The sequence below is a fragment of the Saccopteryx leptura genome, chromosome 2 (genome assembly GCF_036850995.1).
Source record: "Saccopteryx leptura isolate mSacLep1 chromosome 2, mSacLep1_pri_phased_curated, whole genome shotgun sequence".
Lineage (NCBI taxonomy): Eukaryota > Metazoa > Chordata > Mammalia > Chiroptera > Emballonuridae > Saccopteryx > Saccopteryx leptura.
Window position 1 is genome coordinate 235116629 of NC_089504.1, and position 20154 is coordinate 235136782.

At 49.4% G+C, this 20154-nt stretch overlaps 1 protein-coding gene across 1 annotated transcript in view; it reads right to left on the bottom strand.

Annotated features, from left to right (window-relative positions):
- Window positions 1-20154, bottom strand: part of MYO18B (myosin XVIIIB) — a 232770-nt gene that overhangs the window by 158644 nt on the left and 53972 nt on the right. Inside the window, exons 13-16 of the mRNA XM_066370610.1 lie at window positions 9862-10035; window positions 5951-6041; window positions 3667-3859; window positions 1560-1640 (exon numbers count right to left, since the gene is read on the bottom strand). Of these exons, the coding sequence (XP_066226707.1) occupies window positions 1560-1640; window positions 3667-3859; window positions 5951-6041; window positions 9862-10035 (539 nt within the window). The remainder of the gene's footprint in view (window positions 1-1559; window positions 1641-3666; window positions 3860-5950; window positions 6042-9861; window positions 10036-20154) is intronic.

Here is a 20154-nt window from a genome sequence, read left to right on the forward strand (position 1 = left end):
CGCTTCCTCTTAGGAGTCTTTGTACTTTGTTACACGAAACTCTTTAGGGGGGAGAAAAGGTGTCCAAATAACGTTTCAGAGGAGAAGGTGAACTTGGCTCAGTAGCACACACGCAGAATTTTAAATGCAGCCCAGACCTTCAGAGACCATGTAGGTAACGCTGTAATTTTGCACATGGGAAACTGAGAGAGGCCTGGGGAGTTGAGGGGCTTGTCCAGAGGCCCGTGATGGGTCGGCGTAGCCAATCATTGTGCTGAGTGGCTATGGAGGAAACGTGATACGTAAGGTGATCGACTGTCTCTTGATGACAGGGACTGAGAAGCTTCTCAAAATGTAAGGATTTCAGTGCTAAAGCCAGCAAAGCCCCTGGCACACCAGGACAGCTAGCCACCTGAACTCGGAAATATTAGTCCATCCTCCTCGGAGGCCCATAAAGAAAGGACACGTCCAAGGTACCACAGAGAGACACGGGCAGAACTAGAACTGGACCCTAGGCATCCTGTCCCTTCACCTTGGCCTTCTTTTCTGGGGTTGAAATCGACAGCCAGCGCATCCTTGGCAGGCAGCCGTGCCCAGCCACTGCCCACGCATCTGGGGACACCATGGCCCTTCCCTCCTCACAGCCTCAGTCATTCCTCCCAGGTATGTGAACACGGCAGGGAGGTGGAACCAGCCAGAGAGGTGCTGGTAGGGCTCACAAACACAGGAGCTCTGCAGGGGCAGGCGCAGCCACCTATGAGCCAGGAGAAGCCTTGGAACCCACCTCTGCCTGAACAAGGAAGGCGGGAACGGGCAGCCAGTGCTATCAAATGGCAGGAGAGTGACCTGCAGGATGCCTACTGTGCGCCCATCATCCTGCCAGGTGCTTTGTGCTCCAGAGCTCATTGACACTCGCAACAACCCAGGGGGCATGACGTTCCCATTTTGGTGATGAGTAGACTAAGGGCCGAGACGACATGCTCAAGGCAAGCCAACTGAAATGGTCCGGGGCAGTCCTGGCAAAGGGCTGAGTAGAGGTGTGGGGCTGGGGTCAGCCAAGTGGGTTCTCAGGGTGGGGAAAGTGAGGTAAAGCTTCAGGAAGCCCCCAACCTAAAGCCTGTCTTCTCCCGAGGGTGCTTGGGGGCCTGGATCCAAGAGTGCCCCTAGTGGTCCCATTCTCCCCATCTCTGCCGGGCATAGCACCTCTGTCTAAATAAACACTTGATCCTCCCAGAAGAAAGTGGCTGGAGACCACTGGGCACTGGTCACTAGTCCTTAAACCCCCTCAGCTCTGACCACAGGCTCCCAGGTGTGGAAGCATTCTAAGAAACCCACTCAGACATAAAACAGAAGGTAGTGCTCATTGGAAGGAGAATGAAATGTTCAGTGCCCGGGTCACCATCCCAGATCAACGCAGATTCTGGGAGTACGTCCCAAGGTCAGTGGTTTCATAATCCCTGGATGATTCTGGGTGCAGACAGCACTCCCAACTAGTAGCTTCATGGTTCAAATCTGCCAGTATTTCAATTAAAAGGCCTAATGGTATCTGAGAGCCCAGGTTTGCTGGGGCCCTGTGTTACCTGGGAGGGATTCTGATCCACAACAGCTACCGTGGTCCCTGGGGACGGTTCCGGGGCGTCAAACTGCACAGGAAGGCCTTCCTGGAGAGTCACAGAAATTCAGCGTTAGTCCCTTCCGTGAGCTGAACGGGGATGTCTGGGTGACACTCTGCACAAAGATGTTCATCACAGTGCTGTTTATCATAGCTTAATCCCAGCAATCACCCAGCTGTCCAAAGGACATGGTTAGTAAGACGTGTGAATGTGAGTAACATCATGCTGTGAGGACAAGAGCAGACAGCACAATTGGGTGCACAGAAAGATCAGAAATCTATCGAGAAGACAGGATATGAAAAAAGAAATGACTGGGATAAAATGCAGACAGCCGTAACGGCGGTTGCCTCCGGGTGGTAAGGCTAACGGACATTGTGTTTTCTGCTTCTTGACACTTTTATGTGTTGTCTAGTTTTTAAATAAAGGACATGTATTACTTTGACCATCAGAAATAAGTGAAATATTAAGGGGAAGTTATGGGGGAGCTGCTACCGTGTATTGAATTCCTAATACAGATTAGGCACCTTCTATCCGACCGACCTCATTAAATGCTCAAAACGGCCCCACTGGGCAGTGTGACAAAAATGATACAGCTAACCCCGTTCTCTCTCCTTCCATGTCTCTGCGCTCTCTGCACAGAGACACTGCAGTCTGCCCCACCCAGAAGGGGAACCCCCTGAGTCAGAGCTCGGCCATGGACTTGCTGTGATCTGCTGAATACAGCAGAAGTGACACGGTCAGTTCCAGGTCGAGGTCTCAAGGGGGCCTGCTCCCTTCTGCTCACTTTCTTAGAACCCCGCCAGGCCCATGAGACAGCCTGGGCTGGCCTGCTGGGGGGATGGGCATCCCTGGAGCGCGGAGGAGTCATCCTACCCAAGGCCTGCCTGGGTAAGCTCAGGGCCAGCTGACCCCAGACACGTGAGAGAGCCTGACAACCCTCCACCTTCCCGGCCTGCATCTGATCACCAGCCAAGGCTCTCCGGGCTGAGACCAGAAGAGTGCCCAGGCAACCCAGACATGGAAAGCAATAACAAAGGGTGATTTTTAAAGCCACTGCGTTTTCAGGTAGTTTATTAGGTCGCGTGATTATGGCAAATGGTAACTGATACTGAAATATTATTTCTATTTTACATGTAAAAAAAAAAAAATCAAAGATCAGAGAGGGTGGGTGACTTTCCTAAGGCCACACAGCCAGTGAGTGACAGAGTTAGAGTCAGACCCCAGGTCTCATCAAGGTCTTTTCCTTAAGATTTATCCACGTGGATGCTTTTATGTGCATTGCTGTGTGTGGGCTCCAACCAAAGAAATGGCCAGAATATTAATACCCATTATCTATTGGAAACTAATAGAGTCATTTCTAATATTTGCCATTAGAACTTGCTGGAGTCAAAGGGGAAGGTGGGGGCACATATCCGGGGTACTGGCAGTGGTCCACTTTCCAAGTGGGTAGTAGATGCATGAGTGTGTTCGGAGAAACCCATTGAGCAATACACTTATAATTTGTGTACTTTTCTTGTGTAAATGTTAGATTTCAAATTAAACTTTATTAAAAAAAAATAAGAAAAGAAGGGCTGGCAGGAATACGCCTGCATGCATTTCCTAGTTTGCACACAGTTTCTCCAGGGTGCCTCCCGGAAGGGTACTGCATCTGCTGCTTTGTTAAATACTGCCCTGTTAGGATCCAAAGAGCAAGCCCACCGCTTTCACCCCACAACCAGCGTGACGGGCTTTCCACAGCAGGGAAGGTGCAGGCTAACTGTGAGAGGAGAAGCCAGCTAGGGTGGCGTGGGCAAGGAGGCACAGGGCATCCCAAAGAGGGGCAGCTGTGGGAGCCAGGCCGGGGAGAACCAAATTCCTTGGTGTTTCTGGACTGCAGGGTGCAGGGGGCCGTGGACAGAGGCTGGAGAAAGAGGGAGATGTGGGGTGGCAGAGGCCAGGCCTGGAGTTAGGGTTCTGTTTAGTGATGAACAAACAGGATGAAGCCGAAGGTTACTGGAGGCCCAGGCCCTGTGCCCTGTCTGGCCTCACACCCTCTGCCGCACCCGGGGGAAGGCCCCGCTCTGCCCAGCTGTACCTCCCGGTATCGGTCTAGCGTGGAGACAAAGGTCCGCTGGTAGAAAAGCAGCTGCAGGCGCTCCTGAGCGTAATTGTGACACAGCTCCTCGAAGGTGGCAGCCCGGTCCTTGCCCTGGTGCCGGGGGTTTTGAAAGCCCGGAGAGTCCACCACCGTGATGGAGGCCATTGAGAGGTGGTGGGAGGAGAAAGATCTGAGGAGAAAGGGGAGAGGCTCTGAGATGACATGGCATGATAGAGCCCGGGGATCAAAGCCTCCCATTCACAGAGAGGGAGACACTGAGACCACATGCTTGGGTGGGTTTGGAAATCCAGCAGATCTACTTTCAAAACCAGGCTCACCATGTACAGGCTGTGTGACCTCAGGTAAGTGAATTAACCTCTCTGAGCATGATTTTCCCAACTGCTAATGATGGTAGAAATGAGTAGAGTGATCCCAGTCCTACGGTAAGTAAGAATCAAAGGAGTTCAAGTTTGGCAAGTGCCAACATGGACACATCTGGCCTTCGGGAAATGTTCTCTCCCACCAGGCCCAGTGTGGAAAAATGACTTGCTTAAGGTCACGTGGCAAATTGGCTAGAAAGTTAAAACTAGAGCCTCCTTTTCTTTCTTAGTGACACATTGCAATAGAAAAACAATTTTGTTCAGTGCCTTAGTTTACAAAGTTCCTTCAAGCCATCACCTCTTTAGATCCTCTCAATGAATCTATCCAGGTGGACAGATTGTTTACATCTAAAATGCAAGAGGTAAGGGACTTGGGAGACAGTCACATGTGGGCTCCGGCCCTCTGCACCTGTGGAGCTGCATGTCTTGGGAAAGTTGCCCAACCTCTCTGAGCCAGCCATGAAAGAGATAATGACGGAGCCGACCTCAGAGAGCTGCTGGGCTGGTTGGGTGTGATAGCTCTACATGGGCTGCCACATGGTAAGTGCTTGGTAAACGCTATCTGCTCTTATCAGTAGCGTGATCGGCATACGCTTTGAAGGGCCCTTAGTTTGAACCTCCTCTCTTCCCCATCACTTGCCAAGGTTTTCCATATGTACACTGGGGCCAGTTAAGTAAGTTACTTAACACTTGGAAAGTCAGACGCCTACTAGGTGCTGACGGATGGTGGCAGTGGGTATTGTTATCCCCAATGCACCCATCAATGTACCCATTTTATGAACAAAACCGTGAAGCAACTGCCCTCCGTGGGCTGAGGCAGCTTCCTCGGGTCAGCAGTTCCTTTTCCACCCCCAGCGCTCCTCGCTCTGAGTGAACACAATCCCCTTGGTTTCCACTAATATGGTCTCAGATGGTAATTATTCCAGGAGCAAGAGAGGGAATGAATTCTGTGTCCTGGTGCCATTGGAGAACCCTGGCTGCTCGTTGCTACACACAAGCCTCATCCCCTTACAGGGGTCTCAAACTCGCGGCCGTGCGGCCCGCCCACCAATTTTGTGCGGCCCGCAGACTAATCAAACTTCGTGGATTAGTCTTCGGGCCAGTCTGCAGGCCGCACAAAATTGGTGGGCGGGCCGCATGCAGCCCGTGGGCCCCGAGTTTGAGACCCCTGCAGGATATCAGAAGCCTAATTACGCTTCCTGCTTTCACGGAGGAGGGAGGGCCTTGCCGAGGTTCTGGGTCCACACTGCTGGAATTGCTTAAAGGTTTCCAAGGATGGGCTGGAGCTGGCTCACCAGGATAGAAACCACGGGCTCCTGAGCCTGCAGCCCCGCAGAGGCAGACACATTTCAAAGACGCATCCTGGCCCTCTCAGAAACTCCCCTCTGGTTCCTCCCCATTCCCAGTGGAAATTTTAGAAAAATAAATGGATGAGAGCATTTCAGGGAAACTCGAAGGTAGGAGGGGGTAGTACAGCACTGTGTTTGCATCCCAGCTGCACCTCTCTGCCTCAGTTATCACATCCATACAATGGTCTGATGGGAATAGTAAATGATGCTAATGAAGCAATCAGTGCAGGCCCCTGCCCTAAGTTGGTGCCCCCAAATCATTAGTCTCAATTGTTGGTATTTAGCATCATAATTAGGAAGAGTTATTTAATTTCATTATTTCTTTTAATTCTCTCAATGATGCTGGAGGATAGAGCTATTTTACAAATGCAGAAGAAGAGATCAGAGAGGTAGCCAAGGTGAAATTTCAACACAGTATTCTGCAACTAGAAAATCCACTCTCCAGCATTAAAAAAAAAAAAAAAAGCCCTACTCTGCTTAACTGCCCATGCTTGGACTCATTCACATGCCTGCAGAGAGGCTGACCATGTGCCCAGGAATGGCTGCAGTTACCTGTTGATGAGTGAGACCACGGCGGCAAACAGTTCTTGGTACAGACCCGAGGCCATCCCTTCCACACACTCTACGCCCGTCATCTTGAGCCCTGGAGTTGGAAAGAAGAAAAGGTCAGGACCTTGCCTGGGACATCAGTCCAGAGACATCACTACTGGCCTTAGAGAACCCCCCTCCCTCATACACATCTCTCCCCGCCCCCCTGAAATTACATACCCATGTTCTTAGAACGAAGATCGAGTGTCTTATCAGGACCTCGAGGGTCCTACATAACCTAGTCCTACCTCCTCTGCAACATGCTCTCCTGCTCATCCCTTAGGGCTCAGCCCAATGTCACCTCCTCAGGGAAGCCTGCCTTGACCACCACTGCAATAAGCCAATGCCTAGCTCTTTCTTGCTTCTTTTTTTAAATTAATTTTTTATTGAGGTATAACTGACATACAAAAAGCTGTACCCACCTATTTATTATATATACTCTGATGAGTTGTACAATAAGTATCATCACCATAAACATAACCATCATCTCTAAAAGTTTTCTCCCAGCCCTGGCCAGTTGGCTCAGGGGTTAGAGTTGCTCTGATGTACAGATGTCCCGAGTTCAATCCCCAGTCAGGACACACATGAGAAGCAACCGTCTGCTTCTCTTCCCCTTCTGTTCCCCCTCTCCATTCCCTCTTCCCCTCCCTCAGCCAGTGGCTCAATTGGTTCGAGCGTCGCCCTCAGGCACTGAGGATAGCTCTGTTGATTTGAGTATTGGCCCCAGACAGGGATTGCCAGGTGGAACCCAGTCGGGGCACATGCAGGAGTCTATCACCCCTCCTATCACTTAAAAAAATAATAATAAATAAATAAAGTTTCCTCCCTACCTCTTTGTGTGTGTATGTTATAAGAATAGGTAACGTAAGATTTACCCTATAAAAATTTTAATTACATAATACAGCATTGCTAACTGTAGGACTTACTCCTCTATTGATCATCTCATTCATCTACTCAGTCCTCCGCTCTCTTGGATTTATTCATCCTGAATAAGAGAAACTCCATACTGACTGACCAGCATCTCCCATTTCCCCTCCCTCCAGCCCTGGTAACCGCCACTCTACTCTCTGCTTCCATGACTTTGACTTTTTCAGATTTCTGATACAAGTGGGATTGTGTAGTATATTATTCAAATGTGCCATTTGCTGCAACGTGGGTGAATTTTGAGGGTGTTAGGTTAAGTGAACCAAGCCAGACACAGAAGGACAAGCCTACCCTCCTTTTCTAGCCCTGACTACAGCCTGTCTTTCTGTGTGTGGTTATTTTATTTACTCGTGTGTCCCCCCACGGCGGCTGGGAGTGCCCCGAGGACGGGGATGGTCTGTGGGTGTGTCGGCTCCGAAATCCCCTGACCCAGAGTGGGCACTCTGTAAATGCTTGTTGCTCCCTCTTTCTGGAGGGAAACTTGGCAGTTTTACGTCAGAAGCATAAAATGTTCATGTACTTTGACTTAATAATTTCACTCTTAGGCTTTTATTCTAATGAAATATTCAGAGAAACAAAGATTTCTGGTACAAGCATTCCCCCAATTGTTGATCAAACTGGCAAAAACCACCTTTTCAGAACAGCTTAAACATCCAACAATAGCAAATGGTGAGATAATTTGTGGTCCATCCATACAAAGGAATGCTTAAAAACAGGCATAGAAGAATACTGAATGAGATGAAAACGCACCTACCTGTCATGTTAAGGAGGAATAAAAAAGCTTACAAAGCTATTAGGATAGTTGCAGTCTCAATTGTGTTTAAACACACACACACGTGCACATAGGCACACACACACGCACACGCGCACACACACTCATTGGTCCCATTAAAACAGCTAGCTTTGGTTAGCGTGAACTCAACAAAGTGGGCTGAGGAGTGGGGGGACAGGGCAGGTGTCAGATCCCAAATCCTGACCCTTTAGGCTTCTGGTTTCACGCACAGAATTGGAAGCACAATTTCCAAATCTACACGCACACCGGTGCCTGGGGAAACACTCCTGCTTGTACATTCCAGACAGCCTGCTGCAGCCCCGAAGCATTTCCCATCCCTCCTTTAGCTTCACCCCCAACCTGGGCCGTTGCTAGGCAACCCACAGCCTCCCTGCATCTCTCCTAAACCTGCCAGTCCCCTGCCTGCTTAACATCTACCCTGGAGACCTCAGCCTGAGAGGCTGACTCAGACTCACAGAGTGGTGTGTGCACATAGCTGAGCTTCTGTGTGTGTGCGTATGTGTGTGCACATTTTTGTGCTGTGTGTGTCTGTGTACATGTAGGTGGTATATGTCTTGAACACATTTGTGAATGTGTGAGGTATATGCATGTATCTGTGCATGTGTAGTGTGTATCCATGTGCATGTGTGTGGTATTTGTGTGTGTACATATGTGCATGTATCTATCTGTACATGTGCCCGTGCACATCTGTGTGGTGCCTGCATGTCTATCATGTTTATGTATGTGTGAAGTGTATGTCTATGCATATACATGTCCCATGTAGATGTAGCACGTGCCTGCAGATATGTGGTATGTGCATGCATGTACATGTGTGCAGTGTGTATGTGCATGCTATGTGTTGTGCACATGTATGCATAGGTATGTGCATGTGTGGAGGAGTGTCAGATAGCAGGTGTAACTATAGGTAGACAACAGCTCACACTTAGACCTAGAAGAAAACATGAAAGGCCAGTGGGATAAGTGACAGTAGCCATCAAGCTCAAGTCCCTAGAGGGTGAAGCAGCTCTGATGATCTAAGCAGCCTCTAAGAAATGGGCCCCGTGCCTGACCTGTGGTGGCGCAGTGGATAAAGCATTGACTTGGAAATGCTGAGGTTGCCAGTTCGAAACCCTGGACTTGCCTGGTCAAGGCACATATGGGAGTTGATGCTTCCAGCTCCTCCCCACCTTCTCTCTCTGTCTCTCTCTCCTCTCTCTCTGTCTCTCTGTCTGTCTCTCTCCCTTTCTCTCTCCTCTCTAAAATGAATAAATAAAATTTAAAAAAATTTTTTAAAAATAGAAATCTTAAAAAAAAAAGAAATGGGACCCAAAACCACAACCCCAAACAATCTTGGATCCATTAACTCGCGACTGCGGACTCCAGGAGAGCCGCTCCTAGAGAGTTCTCAGAGGCCCCGAGGTCTCTGCCCTCACTCTCTGAGGCCACAGCATCTGGCCAACGGAGGCTGCAGACTTGGGACTCAGCAAACCCCCGTCAGCAGGTGCAGCACAAAGCTCTCCCCCTACACCAGTTCAAAGCACCTCCATTCCTCCAGCTGCTTAGGCCAAATCCTTAGAAGCCGTTCCGGTCCCTCACTTTCCCCCGGGGTTTATGCCATCATCTCTATTTGTCAACCTGACTCTGAACACATTCACCTTGTCTCATCTCTACTGCCACTTCCCTTGTCCAACCACCATCCTCTCACCCGGTGATTGGCATAAGGTTCCTAAGCGCTCTCCCTTCTCCCTCTCATTCCCAACCTCCCTCCAGGCTGTGCGCCATGGAGAGCAAGTCAAACCATGCCTTTCCTCTGTTCGAGCCCCTCCCTGGCTTCTCATCAATCTTAGAATAGAAACCCTGGTTTACAGACTTGCACATGGACTGACCACACCTGTTCCACGATGCCACCTCCTACCATCCTCCTAGCTGCTCCAGCCATCCTCCTACAGTGTCCCTTCCCCTCAGCCCTCATGGCCACTGGCAGAGCTAACTATCTGACCACAAGCACCGTGCAGGTAAGAGCCATGTCCACGTCCACCCACAGTGGCTTCCTTTGCACCTAGAAGGTCTGCATATAATAGACCCTCATTAAATCCACAATGAATAGGTGAGGGAATACTGGTATGTCCCCACAAGCCAGTGGGGACCCAGCCCATTCAGAGTGGCAGCACTTCCATACCTGAGCTGGTCTCCTCATCCTCAAGGGCCCGTCGGCTTGGCCCAGATGTCACTTGCTCAATGATCTGCCGCAGGTGGTGCTTGAAGGTGGCCGTGTTCAGCTCCTCATACTCACAGCCCAGGGCCTCAGCTGCGTGGTTTGCCCACTCAAACCGCATAAACTGCTTCCGGCCCACTGCACAAGGAATGAACCGAATATGGCAGTGAGGTTCTGGACATCCAAGAGAACCTGGGAGACTCTCTCACCACCTCCCACCACCCAGGCATCTTACCCTGAGCAGAAGACTGAATTACCCGCCCAGGCCTGGGCTCCTCGCAGATGGCCCATGGGACAGGGTCAGATTTCCCAAGAGACATGTTGATTCTGTTTCCATGCCATTGCATTGTTCACTTTTTGAAAGTAATTAAAAATATCATGGGGAACACTCCAAATGTGGAATTGGGGAATGGTTAGTAAAAGTATGATTTATCCACCCACATGTTCACTTATCTATCCACCCACCCATTCACCACCTCTGCCGCCCACCTACCTATCCATTCAACTAGCCACTCAGCCACAGTGCAACCCTTTAACCAGCTGCCCACTTATTCAGTGCATATGTATTGAGCTCCTACACTGTGACAGGTGCTGGGAAATCAATAATGACCAAGACAGATGAGATGCCTGTCCTCATGGAGCTCACAGTCTATGAGGGAATGAAACAATAAACAGGTAAACTAATAGATAGTAAGATTAATTTCAGATGATAAAATTATTATTTTTTTCTTTAATAAAATAAAACAGGGTGATGAGATCAAGAGAGACCAAAGAAGTTGCTATGGCTCCTGGTGATCATAGAGGGCTTTATCTGAGGATGTGGTATCGGAACTGGGTTATGAAAGGTGAGAAGGAGCTGGTCACATAAAGAACAAGGAAAAGCTCTAGAGGCAGAAAGAGGAGGCAGTGCAAAGGCCCTGAGGCAGGAATGAGCATGATGTATTAGAGAGACACCAAAAAGGTCAGGTGGCTAAAATGTACAGAGGGGAGGGAGGAACTATATCAGGTTGAAGAAGCAATGGGAAGCCACTCTATGGACTATTGTAAGGACACTGAAGATCAGCAATGAAGACATTGTACAACATAGACAATGTGTACAGTCTAATGTTAACAGAAGAGCAAACTAGAAAACCACACCACGGACTGATGTAAACTATGTAAATCACTCTCAACTGCTATAAATAAATAATAAAAAGAAGATACATCCAAATATTAACAGTCACAGCTAAGTATGGGGATTCTGTATTTTTCCCAATTTTCTACAAATTTTGAGTAGAAATTTTGTTCAAATTTTTTAATCCAAGTATAAAAAGAAATAAATGATTTATTAAAAACAAATAACAAGTTGTCGTTAAATAATTTTCTCCCATATCTGATGTTCCCATGAATGTGGTTCCTTCTTTGAAATAAGAACCTCAGCTGCCAACAGAGATTTCACAGTCCATCAGAAAGAGATCAGGAGGGCCGCACCTCGAAGGACACATCTGGTTTAAGTCAAAAGTAGAGACAGGGAAAAAGACATCGTCTGGGACTTTGACGCCACCTGAAGAGGAGGAGCTCTGGCCCCGGTCACTCAGGGGCCACAGATCGCTGCTTCTTGTTGAGGTCTTCCTATCGCCTGAGACTCAGCACTGATCATGACAAGAGCCTCACTTAGTAGCTGCATGTTACAGATTATTCCTATTTTATAGATGAAGAAACTAATATTCAGAGAGGTAACATGGCTATTAAAAAAAAAAAGTCCTGGCCCTGGCCGGTTGGCTCAGTGGTAGAGCATCGACCTGGTGTGCAGGAGTCCCGGGTTCGATTCCCAGCCAGGGCACACAGGAGAAGCGCCCATCTGCTTCTCCACCCCTCCCTCTCTCCTTCCTCTCTGTCTCTCTCTTCCCCTCCCGCAGCCAAGGCTCCATTGGAGCAAAGTTGGCCCGGGTGCTGAGGATGGCTCTGTGGCCTCTGCCTCAGGCACTAGAATGACTCTGGTCACAACAGATCAATGCCCAGATGGGCAGAGCATCGCCCCCTGGTGGGCATGCCGGGTGGATCCCAGTCGGGCGCATGAGGGAGCCTATCTGACTGCCTCCCCGTTTCCACCTTCAGAAAAATACAAAAAAAAATTTTAAAAAAATAAGTCCTGCCACTTTCAAAAGTGATAAAGAAGGTGATAATGATGGTGGTGATGATAACAGTTACTGCTCATTTATCCCATTTTTTCATCATGTAATCATTGTGCAGCTCATTGTTTTTGTAGTTATAATGTCTGTGTTAGAATTCCTGTTTTGACACGTAGGAAAAGCTCACTGCATGTTAGTTGTAGTTATCATCATCATCATCAAAACTTCACAAGAGTCCCAGAAAGCAGTCTTATCATTCCCACTTTATAAATGAGAAAAACTGACCTAGAGAAATCACTAGACATCAGACTGATAATAAGTGAAAGAACTATTTCCCCAAAGTCAATCCTTCCAATACCACCTTTAGGAAATTTTCCATATCCTTGTGACTCTACCTAGGACTTTCTTCTAAATGGACTCAGCTATCTTTTTCACTTAAATATGTTATTAAAGGAAATGGTATAGCAGTACTGTCTTAAATGAGAACCCATAACCCATTTGTTGGAGAAGGTCATTCACAGACTGTGACCACCGATTCCCATGAGTGGGACCCGGGCAATGGGAAGCTCCTCAGCCCCGCCCTCTCCTTAGAAGGTTCCTCTGCCCTCCCCTCCCCCCACACACACTGTCCCCAGTCTTCACACGAGGAGCTGTTCCAAGGGCCCAGCCTTGAGAGAGTGAGGTGTGGATGAGACCATCTGGACTGAACACATGACCAAACTCCTAAGGCCACTAGAGAAACATTTAAGATTCTTGCAGGTGTGTTCGGAGATCTATTCGTCTTGGAGACACAGCCCACAGACAGGGCCGCTTGCTTATTAAACCAACCACCTGCCCATCTGGAGTGTCTGCCTCTCTCCTCTGTCTCTCCTCGCCTTCTGTGTACAGGGGGCCAGTTTGCAAAGCAATTCCATTATCACTTGTCACAAATAGAAAGTAGAAATAAGTACAACATGAGCACAAAAATATCATTAGAATCTAATTAGATGCACTTACCTGGGAGCAAGAGGTCTGCCCTCTTTGATAAAAATAAAAGAGAGGCATTAAAGGCTATGAGCCCTGAATGAGACTTTCTTCTTCCTGTGCTGGAGGTTGGAGGCAAATTAAATAAGTGGTAACCGTCTAGGTGGGCGCTGTCCTGTCCCTCTCCTGCACCCCCACACTGCGGCTCTAAAACAGCCTCCCGGGCCCCCCGGCAGTGGCCTTCCATCGCCCCCTGGGGCTGGAGAGAAGTCCTGAAGGCAACTGACAGCACCTGTGTCTGAAAAAAGGAGCAGTGAAGGGACTCAGCAGGACTCTTTGAATCCTCCCTGATTTAAGGGAGATATTTCCAAACATGCTAAGCAGGTCCCCGGAGGCTGGTCAGTGCATTAAATCCAACCCACGGGTTCCTCTAACTTCCTTCACACGCGGCTCGGCTCTGTAATGGGCTTTCCTCCGTGCGACCTAGGGACCCTCCACCTCTTCTTCTGCATGTCTCACATAGGACTTGTGATGATGACCCTTCTCTGTCTCACCCAACGAAGAAAAAGAATCAGAAATGCCCATCAGTGTCACAGAAGCGACTTTAATGTTCTCAGATCAGCCGAGCAGCACATACAGAACACACAGTGGGTATGTTCCTCACAGTCCTACAAGCTCAGCAGTAACATCTCCACTTGACCTAAGAGAAAACGGAGCCTCAGGGAGGATGACTTTCCAGGGTCATGCAGCTGGTAAGCAGCAGAGGCAGGATTTGAACTCAAGCCTCCTGGCTCCAGCACTCAAGACCCTAACCATGGTGTTATAGGGAGGGGCCTCCTCTCACAAGGGGGCGGTCATTCTAAAGCCAGAGGTTGAGGTGAAAAAATCAAGTGCCGTTAAAATTTCCCTTGAGAAGCTCTTAAGTTGCCCGTAATGTGCAGTGTGGTAGCACACTTCCACAACCTCACTCAGCAAGCTTTCCCTCTGGTGGAAACAGGCAGCTTGCCTTGAGGGGCCATGACATATAAAAAAATATGTCTCTGTAACCACTGGCCTCGCCTTCCCTTTGCAATTATGTCAGGATTTATAGAAGTACAATGCTATATGACAGGACTGCCCACCCTTGAATCTGCGCCATATTTTAAAATTATTTGCAAATAACAATTCTAATTCTTCATGGGTTCGTGTGTGGAAGACGCATGCCTGAGCGTGTCTACACTGAGGGGGAGGATGTTGTGTGACCTTGGCTGATCTCCCAACTGCCCTGAAAGATCTGCGTGCTGAGTGTTGTGAAGCCGGATTCTGTAGCAGAAGTCACTGAGACACAGAAAGGGACTCTGCCCTGTGCTAAGTCACACAGCACATAAATAACTGCTCTAGAACTTGAATGTAGGTTTCCTGACCCCAAGGAAAGTGGTACAGGGTTAGGGGCAGCTCTGGTACCTCTGAGCATTCCATTTTAAACTGTACTTGACCATATACATGGCTATAAGTCAAGTCCAAAGGAAATAGGGACAGATTTCTGATGACAACATGGTGGGGTGGACTTGGAACCGAGCTCACTGCTCCACCACACAGCCCCCTGGTCCTTCCTGTGCTTCTTAGTGCTGAGGGCATTCTTTCATACCGGTATTTGTTCATGCATAGGGCAGGCTCCAAATGCCAAAGAATTAACATCCGCAGCCTTCAACCAGAGACTGAAGACAACACCCTTTCAATGGGATAACTCAGCGAGCTTGCTCTATGCTGTCCTCCAGAGGTCCCCAGAGGGATTGAGCCTCAGCTGCCCAAAGTGGTAGCTGGCTTGACCCTTTGTCCTTTGTGGCTGCCTTCCTTTCCCACTTCCCTTCCTCACACCCCTTCTGGTGCTACCTGGGATCACCTCCCACATAAACGTCTTGCTCTTGAACTCTTGTCTCAGCAGCTGCACCCATCTAAGGTGCTAAGGCTGAGAGAGGGCCTTCAGAGACTGACCACTCTTAGTAAGGTTTGGTTTACTTTTCCCTTGAATTACTCAGGCCAAATGAAGGTTCGCTGAAAGGGAGCCAAGGTCTTGCTTCACTGTTCCGTCTTTGTGTCTCTGTCTGTTCCTCAGAAGCCACCTGCGCGTCTGGGGTGAGGCCTGGCTCGGTCCAGCCCGTGTGCTGGCCAGGGCAGGGCTGAGTCTAAGACTCTGCTCGTGACAGGAAGGGTGTGGAGTGAGGCAGAGCGGACACACATCGGGGCTCCTCGTAGCAGTTGTTTCATGGAGTATTCACTAGTGATATTGGGGAAAATGGACGCTGTATCATATTTTTTGTCATTGCTTGGTGAAACAAGTTTCTTAAATGCAAGACTTGTCAGAGCCTTTGAAGTATATCTTAACAATCTCCAAGAAGAGCATGTTCGCCTCAGACTTATCTGGCCTAAGAATGCATTGATAGTGTATCTAGCAGGTCCAGTGTCCCATGACACATTAGTTTAGAAAATACTGGTTTAGCTGAAAGTGCCTTCAACTAACCAGGCGAGATGTCCAAGATCACTCCGCCAGTAAGAGGCGGGCTGGGATTTGAACAGAGGGAATGAACAAAGGAGAAATAAGAGACAGGAAGAATAAAGGAGCAAGGGGAAGTAATGGCACTTCAGTTTCGGAGCTGCTCAAATACACCCGCAAAGGCAGGGTTTCTTTCCTCTTTATGCTCAATACAAAGAAAGAGAGAGGGGAAGAAAATAACATGACTGTTTTTCCCCTGTGCTCCATGAGTTCAATTGCTATCAATTACAGTGGCCTCCTGCATTTATTAATAACAAAGTTATTTCTCTTTCCAACAATAGCTGTGCTGTTGCTGAATTACTGAACATTATGTGACTTATTTATAATGCTGGTGCATCTGGCTCACAGTTGCTCACACTGAGGTTTACAATTCCGAGACCTGTGAAGAAGGGGGCCACGTGCAGGGAAGAGATAAGACTAGGAGGCTGCAGACACTACAAGGAAAAGCGGCTCTCCACAGACAGACCGCCGGGTACAAATCCCACCGCCCCTGCTTACAGCGGGGCGGTGCTGGGGAAGTCATGTTGCCCCCTTGACCCTGTTTCCTCTGCTGTAAAATGGGACTCGACCCCCACTGAGTTCACACGAAGCCTCAATGAGGTCATCTGTGCAGAATGCTTAGCAATGTGCCCAATAAATGTCAACTCATAATTATAATCGCATTCAGGTTTCAGCCCAGGGACATCCAGGAAAGTTCTATTGGAAAATGTAACTCCTTTAAGAGGCCGGGATTTCAAGTCACTTCCTGCTTCTTTTGGCTCCTTCCTGTTCTCACCGCCCCCAGGTACCATGCTGCCCCACAAACCTGGGCATATTGTTCCGCCTGCCTGGCCCGGGACAAAGTTATTATCATCTGCCCGAGGGCCTCTGCTCATCTGCACAGTCAATGCTCCCTGCAAGGCCTGATCAACAAGCATCTATAAATTGCTGCTGAGTTCCTCATAACCCAACAAGAATCACTGCCCACACCCTAACAGCTGGCAAGACAGTACAGAGACCGTTCCCAATGCTCTGGGGAATATGAACAGCTGTTCTGGAAAAAAGAGGGCTTGCTGGGAGAATCAGCTGGGGCAGCATCGGATTAAATCGAGCAAAATGGGCTGCTTTCCTGCAAGACTTCCAGAGCTTTGAGGATGCCAATGTGCGCTGGAAATTTATCAAGAGAGGGGAGCCGGGGTAGGGGTTGCCTGAACTAATCTGATCTTATTTCTCTAAGCCTCGGTTTCTGTATCTGTAAAATGGGGTGGCTCCTCTCCCAAAGGGTCATTTTCAAGAGAAAACATGACATTCAGTGTGGAGCTGCCAGGGAGGGTCCCCAGAGCATGTGATCCAAGCTTGAGGAGCAGTCATCAGGGAGACCTCAGCCAGAGGGGGTCACCATCACTCAGGGGGAACTGCAGGAGCAAAGGCTTGGGGATGTCTGTGAATGGCAACCCCAGCAGCAAGTCTGTGAATGACATGCCTGAGGTCACACAGCTAGCAAGGCAGAAGCCAGGGCCAAACCCAGCCCTGCCTGGCCCCAGCCCATTGCTCCTTCCACATTCAAGTGTCCCTCACTAAGGAAGGCTGAGGAGGGGTCAATCAATCTACCTAACTGCTCCCTTTGATGCTATTTCCTGGGGCCAAGGAAAGTCCAATCATAGCTGGTGTTTCCTGAGTGCTCACCGAATGCTTGACCTTGTGCCAAGCACTTAACCTTGTCAATGTAACAACCATACAAAAAGGTACAATTACTAATTCCATTTATTGATGACGCCTTGGACCATGCAACATACCATGGCATAAAGGATAGGGGGGCAGGCTCTTCAGTCCAAAATTGGGCTACTCCCCTTTCCAAGTCCATGACCTTAGCCTTCATTGACTCTCTGAGCCTTCATTGACTGATCCATAAAATGGGTAAAACCTACACGTAGGGTTATGAGGATTACAAAGAATAATCGATGCAAGGCAGTTAAAATCATGCCGGGCAGAGAGTGGATGCTCAGTAAATAGTAACAGTTAATAATCCCATTACCACCATCATCCTCACCATCATCACCATCATCTTACCTTCATCATTGTCCAGACATTCACACTGGAGTTTTCACTGAGCAATTGCTGTGTCCCCCCCAACAACAGGCTAATGGATTCTCTGGTAATCAAGGCAGAAACAGACTCCAGAGAGCACTAGTCCCCCCAATTAGGCATGTCCTTTCCCCTCTCTGAGCCTCAGTTTCCTCATCTATAAAATGGGATCATAGCATCTACTCCATGGGATAGATGGGATGCCAAAGCTCTTATAGACAGTGCCCAGTAGTCAACACTGAATGAATGTTACCTGCTCTTATTATTTATGGAAACAGAGGCCAGGAAGAAGAGAGAGGATTTCATCGGGCCAGCCACAAAGGGAGTGACTTGGCCAACCTAAAACCTGGTCCCCTCCTTTGTTCTAATCATCCTACCCCACCCTCCTAAGGCACGGGGCTGCCAGAGAGTGCCTCCTTCTAGCATCAGTCACTTCGGGGCTTTGTGGCTTTTCTTAATATAATTGTTTATGTCCAAGAGCAGCCATTCCAGCCTAATGAATGAATTCAATATGCTTAGAAAACACAGACTAAATCCTTGCTTGTGGCCCCGAATAGACCTGGCTGCAGCGTTGCCAGGCAGGGAGCCAAGCCAGCAGCTGGGGGAGGGCAAAGGCCGCGGGGCTTGTGGCCCACAAGGAGGCAGGCGGGTGGGGAGGGCCCAGGCGAGGACAGGCCGCAGGGCTGCTGGGTCCGAGGACAGATCAATGAAATCTCCAGGTCGTAGGGCTGAGTGCAAATCCTCTCTTAATCAGAGCCCCGTTTCAACCCCCCGGGGCCAGAGCAGGGGTCTTTAGGTTGGTGCTTTGCAGATGGGAACACAGTCCCCAGGCCTTGCTCACGCCACCACGCCTCTTTGCTCACCCAGTTCCTCTGCCTGGAGCACCTTCCCCAGGTTTTCCTCAGTGTTGGAGCTTCAGCTCAAGGGCCCCAGGCCCTGGCACCCCTTGGGAGAGGCTGAACATTCTGAATGTTGGCTGTCTCCTGCCTAGAATTTTCTCTGCACATCACCAGTGCACTTGTCTGGTTTGATCCCCTTTGCTCAGACTGCGAATGTGTCATAAAAATTGAGGTTGGTGTCCCAAGGAAGCTGAGGACCTGCCATCCAGTAGGTCCAGAAGAGAGACCAGGAAGAAGGAGAGAAGGAGGAAATGGAGAGAGAGAGAATAGGGGAGACAGAAAGGAAGGGGAAAAGGAGAGAAAAAGAAAAAAAAATGAGGGAAGAGGGGAGGAAGGTGATGAGGAGAGAAAAGAGGGGGCTAAGCAGAATAAACACAGCAATGACCCAGGGGTTCAGAGACTGAGAATCTAGTCCCACCTCCCCTCCAGCCTCGCTGTGTGACCCTGAGCAAGTGCCTTCCCCTCTCTGGGCCTCGGCCCCTGCCCTGTACAAAGAGGGGACTCAGGCCTGCCGGTCTCAGCCCCTTCTCAGCACATGGACTCTCCACCCCTGCAGGGAGGTCCCTGGGGCCAGGCAGATGGGAAATCATCCCTGGCTCCTGCCATCATGCAGGGAAGTCTTCCCTGAGCAGGCGGAGCCTCGACAAAGTTGGGTTTGCCATCCAAGGCTCCCTGCACAGAGGAGCCATCTACGCCCAGACCACAGCTGTCCTGCTCCTCCTGACTGAATGGCTCTTGATATCTCTCAACCCAGACCCTGAAGAAATAAGCGAGGCTGGTCCCACTAGCTGGGGCCCAGACACCAGCCCCAATCAGCATTCCCAAGGAAAGGAGTGGAGGCACGTGTGTTCTGAGCTCTGAACACCTGTGGCAAGTGTGCAGTTTGTCTCGTTAGATGCAGGAAGCAGCTGGGGGTGTGGGACGGAACGGAGAAGCCCCTGTTGATGGCAGGCGAGTGAGTCACAGGGTTGAGTGGCAGCAAGAAACTGCCAGCCGCCAGATGGAGGACTGGCCTCTGCTCCCCCAAGCCGTGCATGCTTCACGTATGGGCACAAACGTGAGCTCAGAGAAGAAAAGAAGGGATAGGCCAAGCGTCTGTTTTGGAGTAGTGGACAGAGATGGCAGCCCCCAAGTGGAGACTGCAGGTCCATTTTGAAGTGCCACACCTTCCTCTGACCCTCAGTGACACAGCGCATGGCAGGCAGAAGGTCCAGCTGTGTGCCACTCAGAGCTGTGTGACTCTGAGTCAGTGGCTTCACTTCTCTGAGCACTGGCTTCCCCACCTGCAAACAGGAATGATAACAGCAGTACCATCCCCATAGGCTGGTGAGGGTTAAGTGCGCCAACCCGTGTAAATACCCAAGGAGGTGAACTGGACTGCATTCATGGAAATGTTAAACCTTTGACCCCACGGTTCCATGTCCAGAAAACCATGCTCCAAAATGCTCACTCATGTGCATAACCTCCTCATCCAAGGATGTTCCATGTGGCGTGGTTTAGAACACCAAAAAGCAGGAAACAACCTGAATGATCACAGGACTACGATGATGGATGCTCACCCAATCTAGGTGAGCTCTGGCCTTCAATATGAAGAACTAGGGACGCAACTATGACCCGGAGGGCGATGAGGTCAAAGACACACTGTGAGATGAAAAAAAAAAGCAAAGGGCATAGAAATGGAGATAGT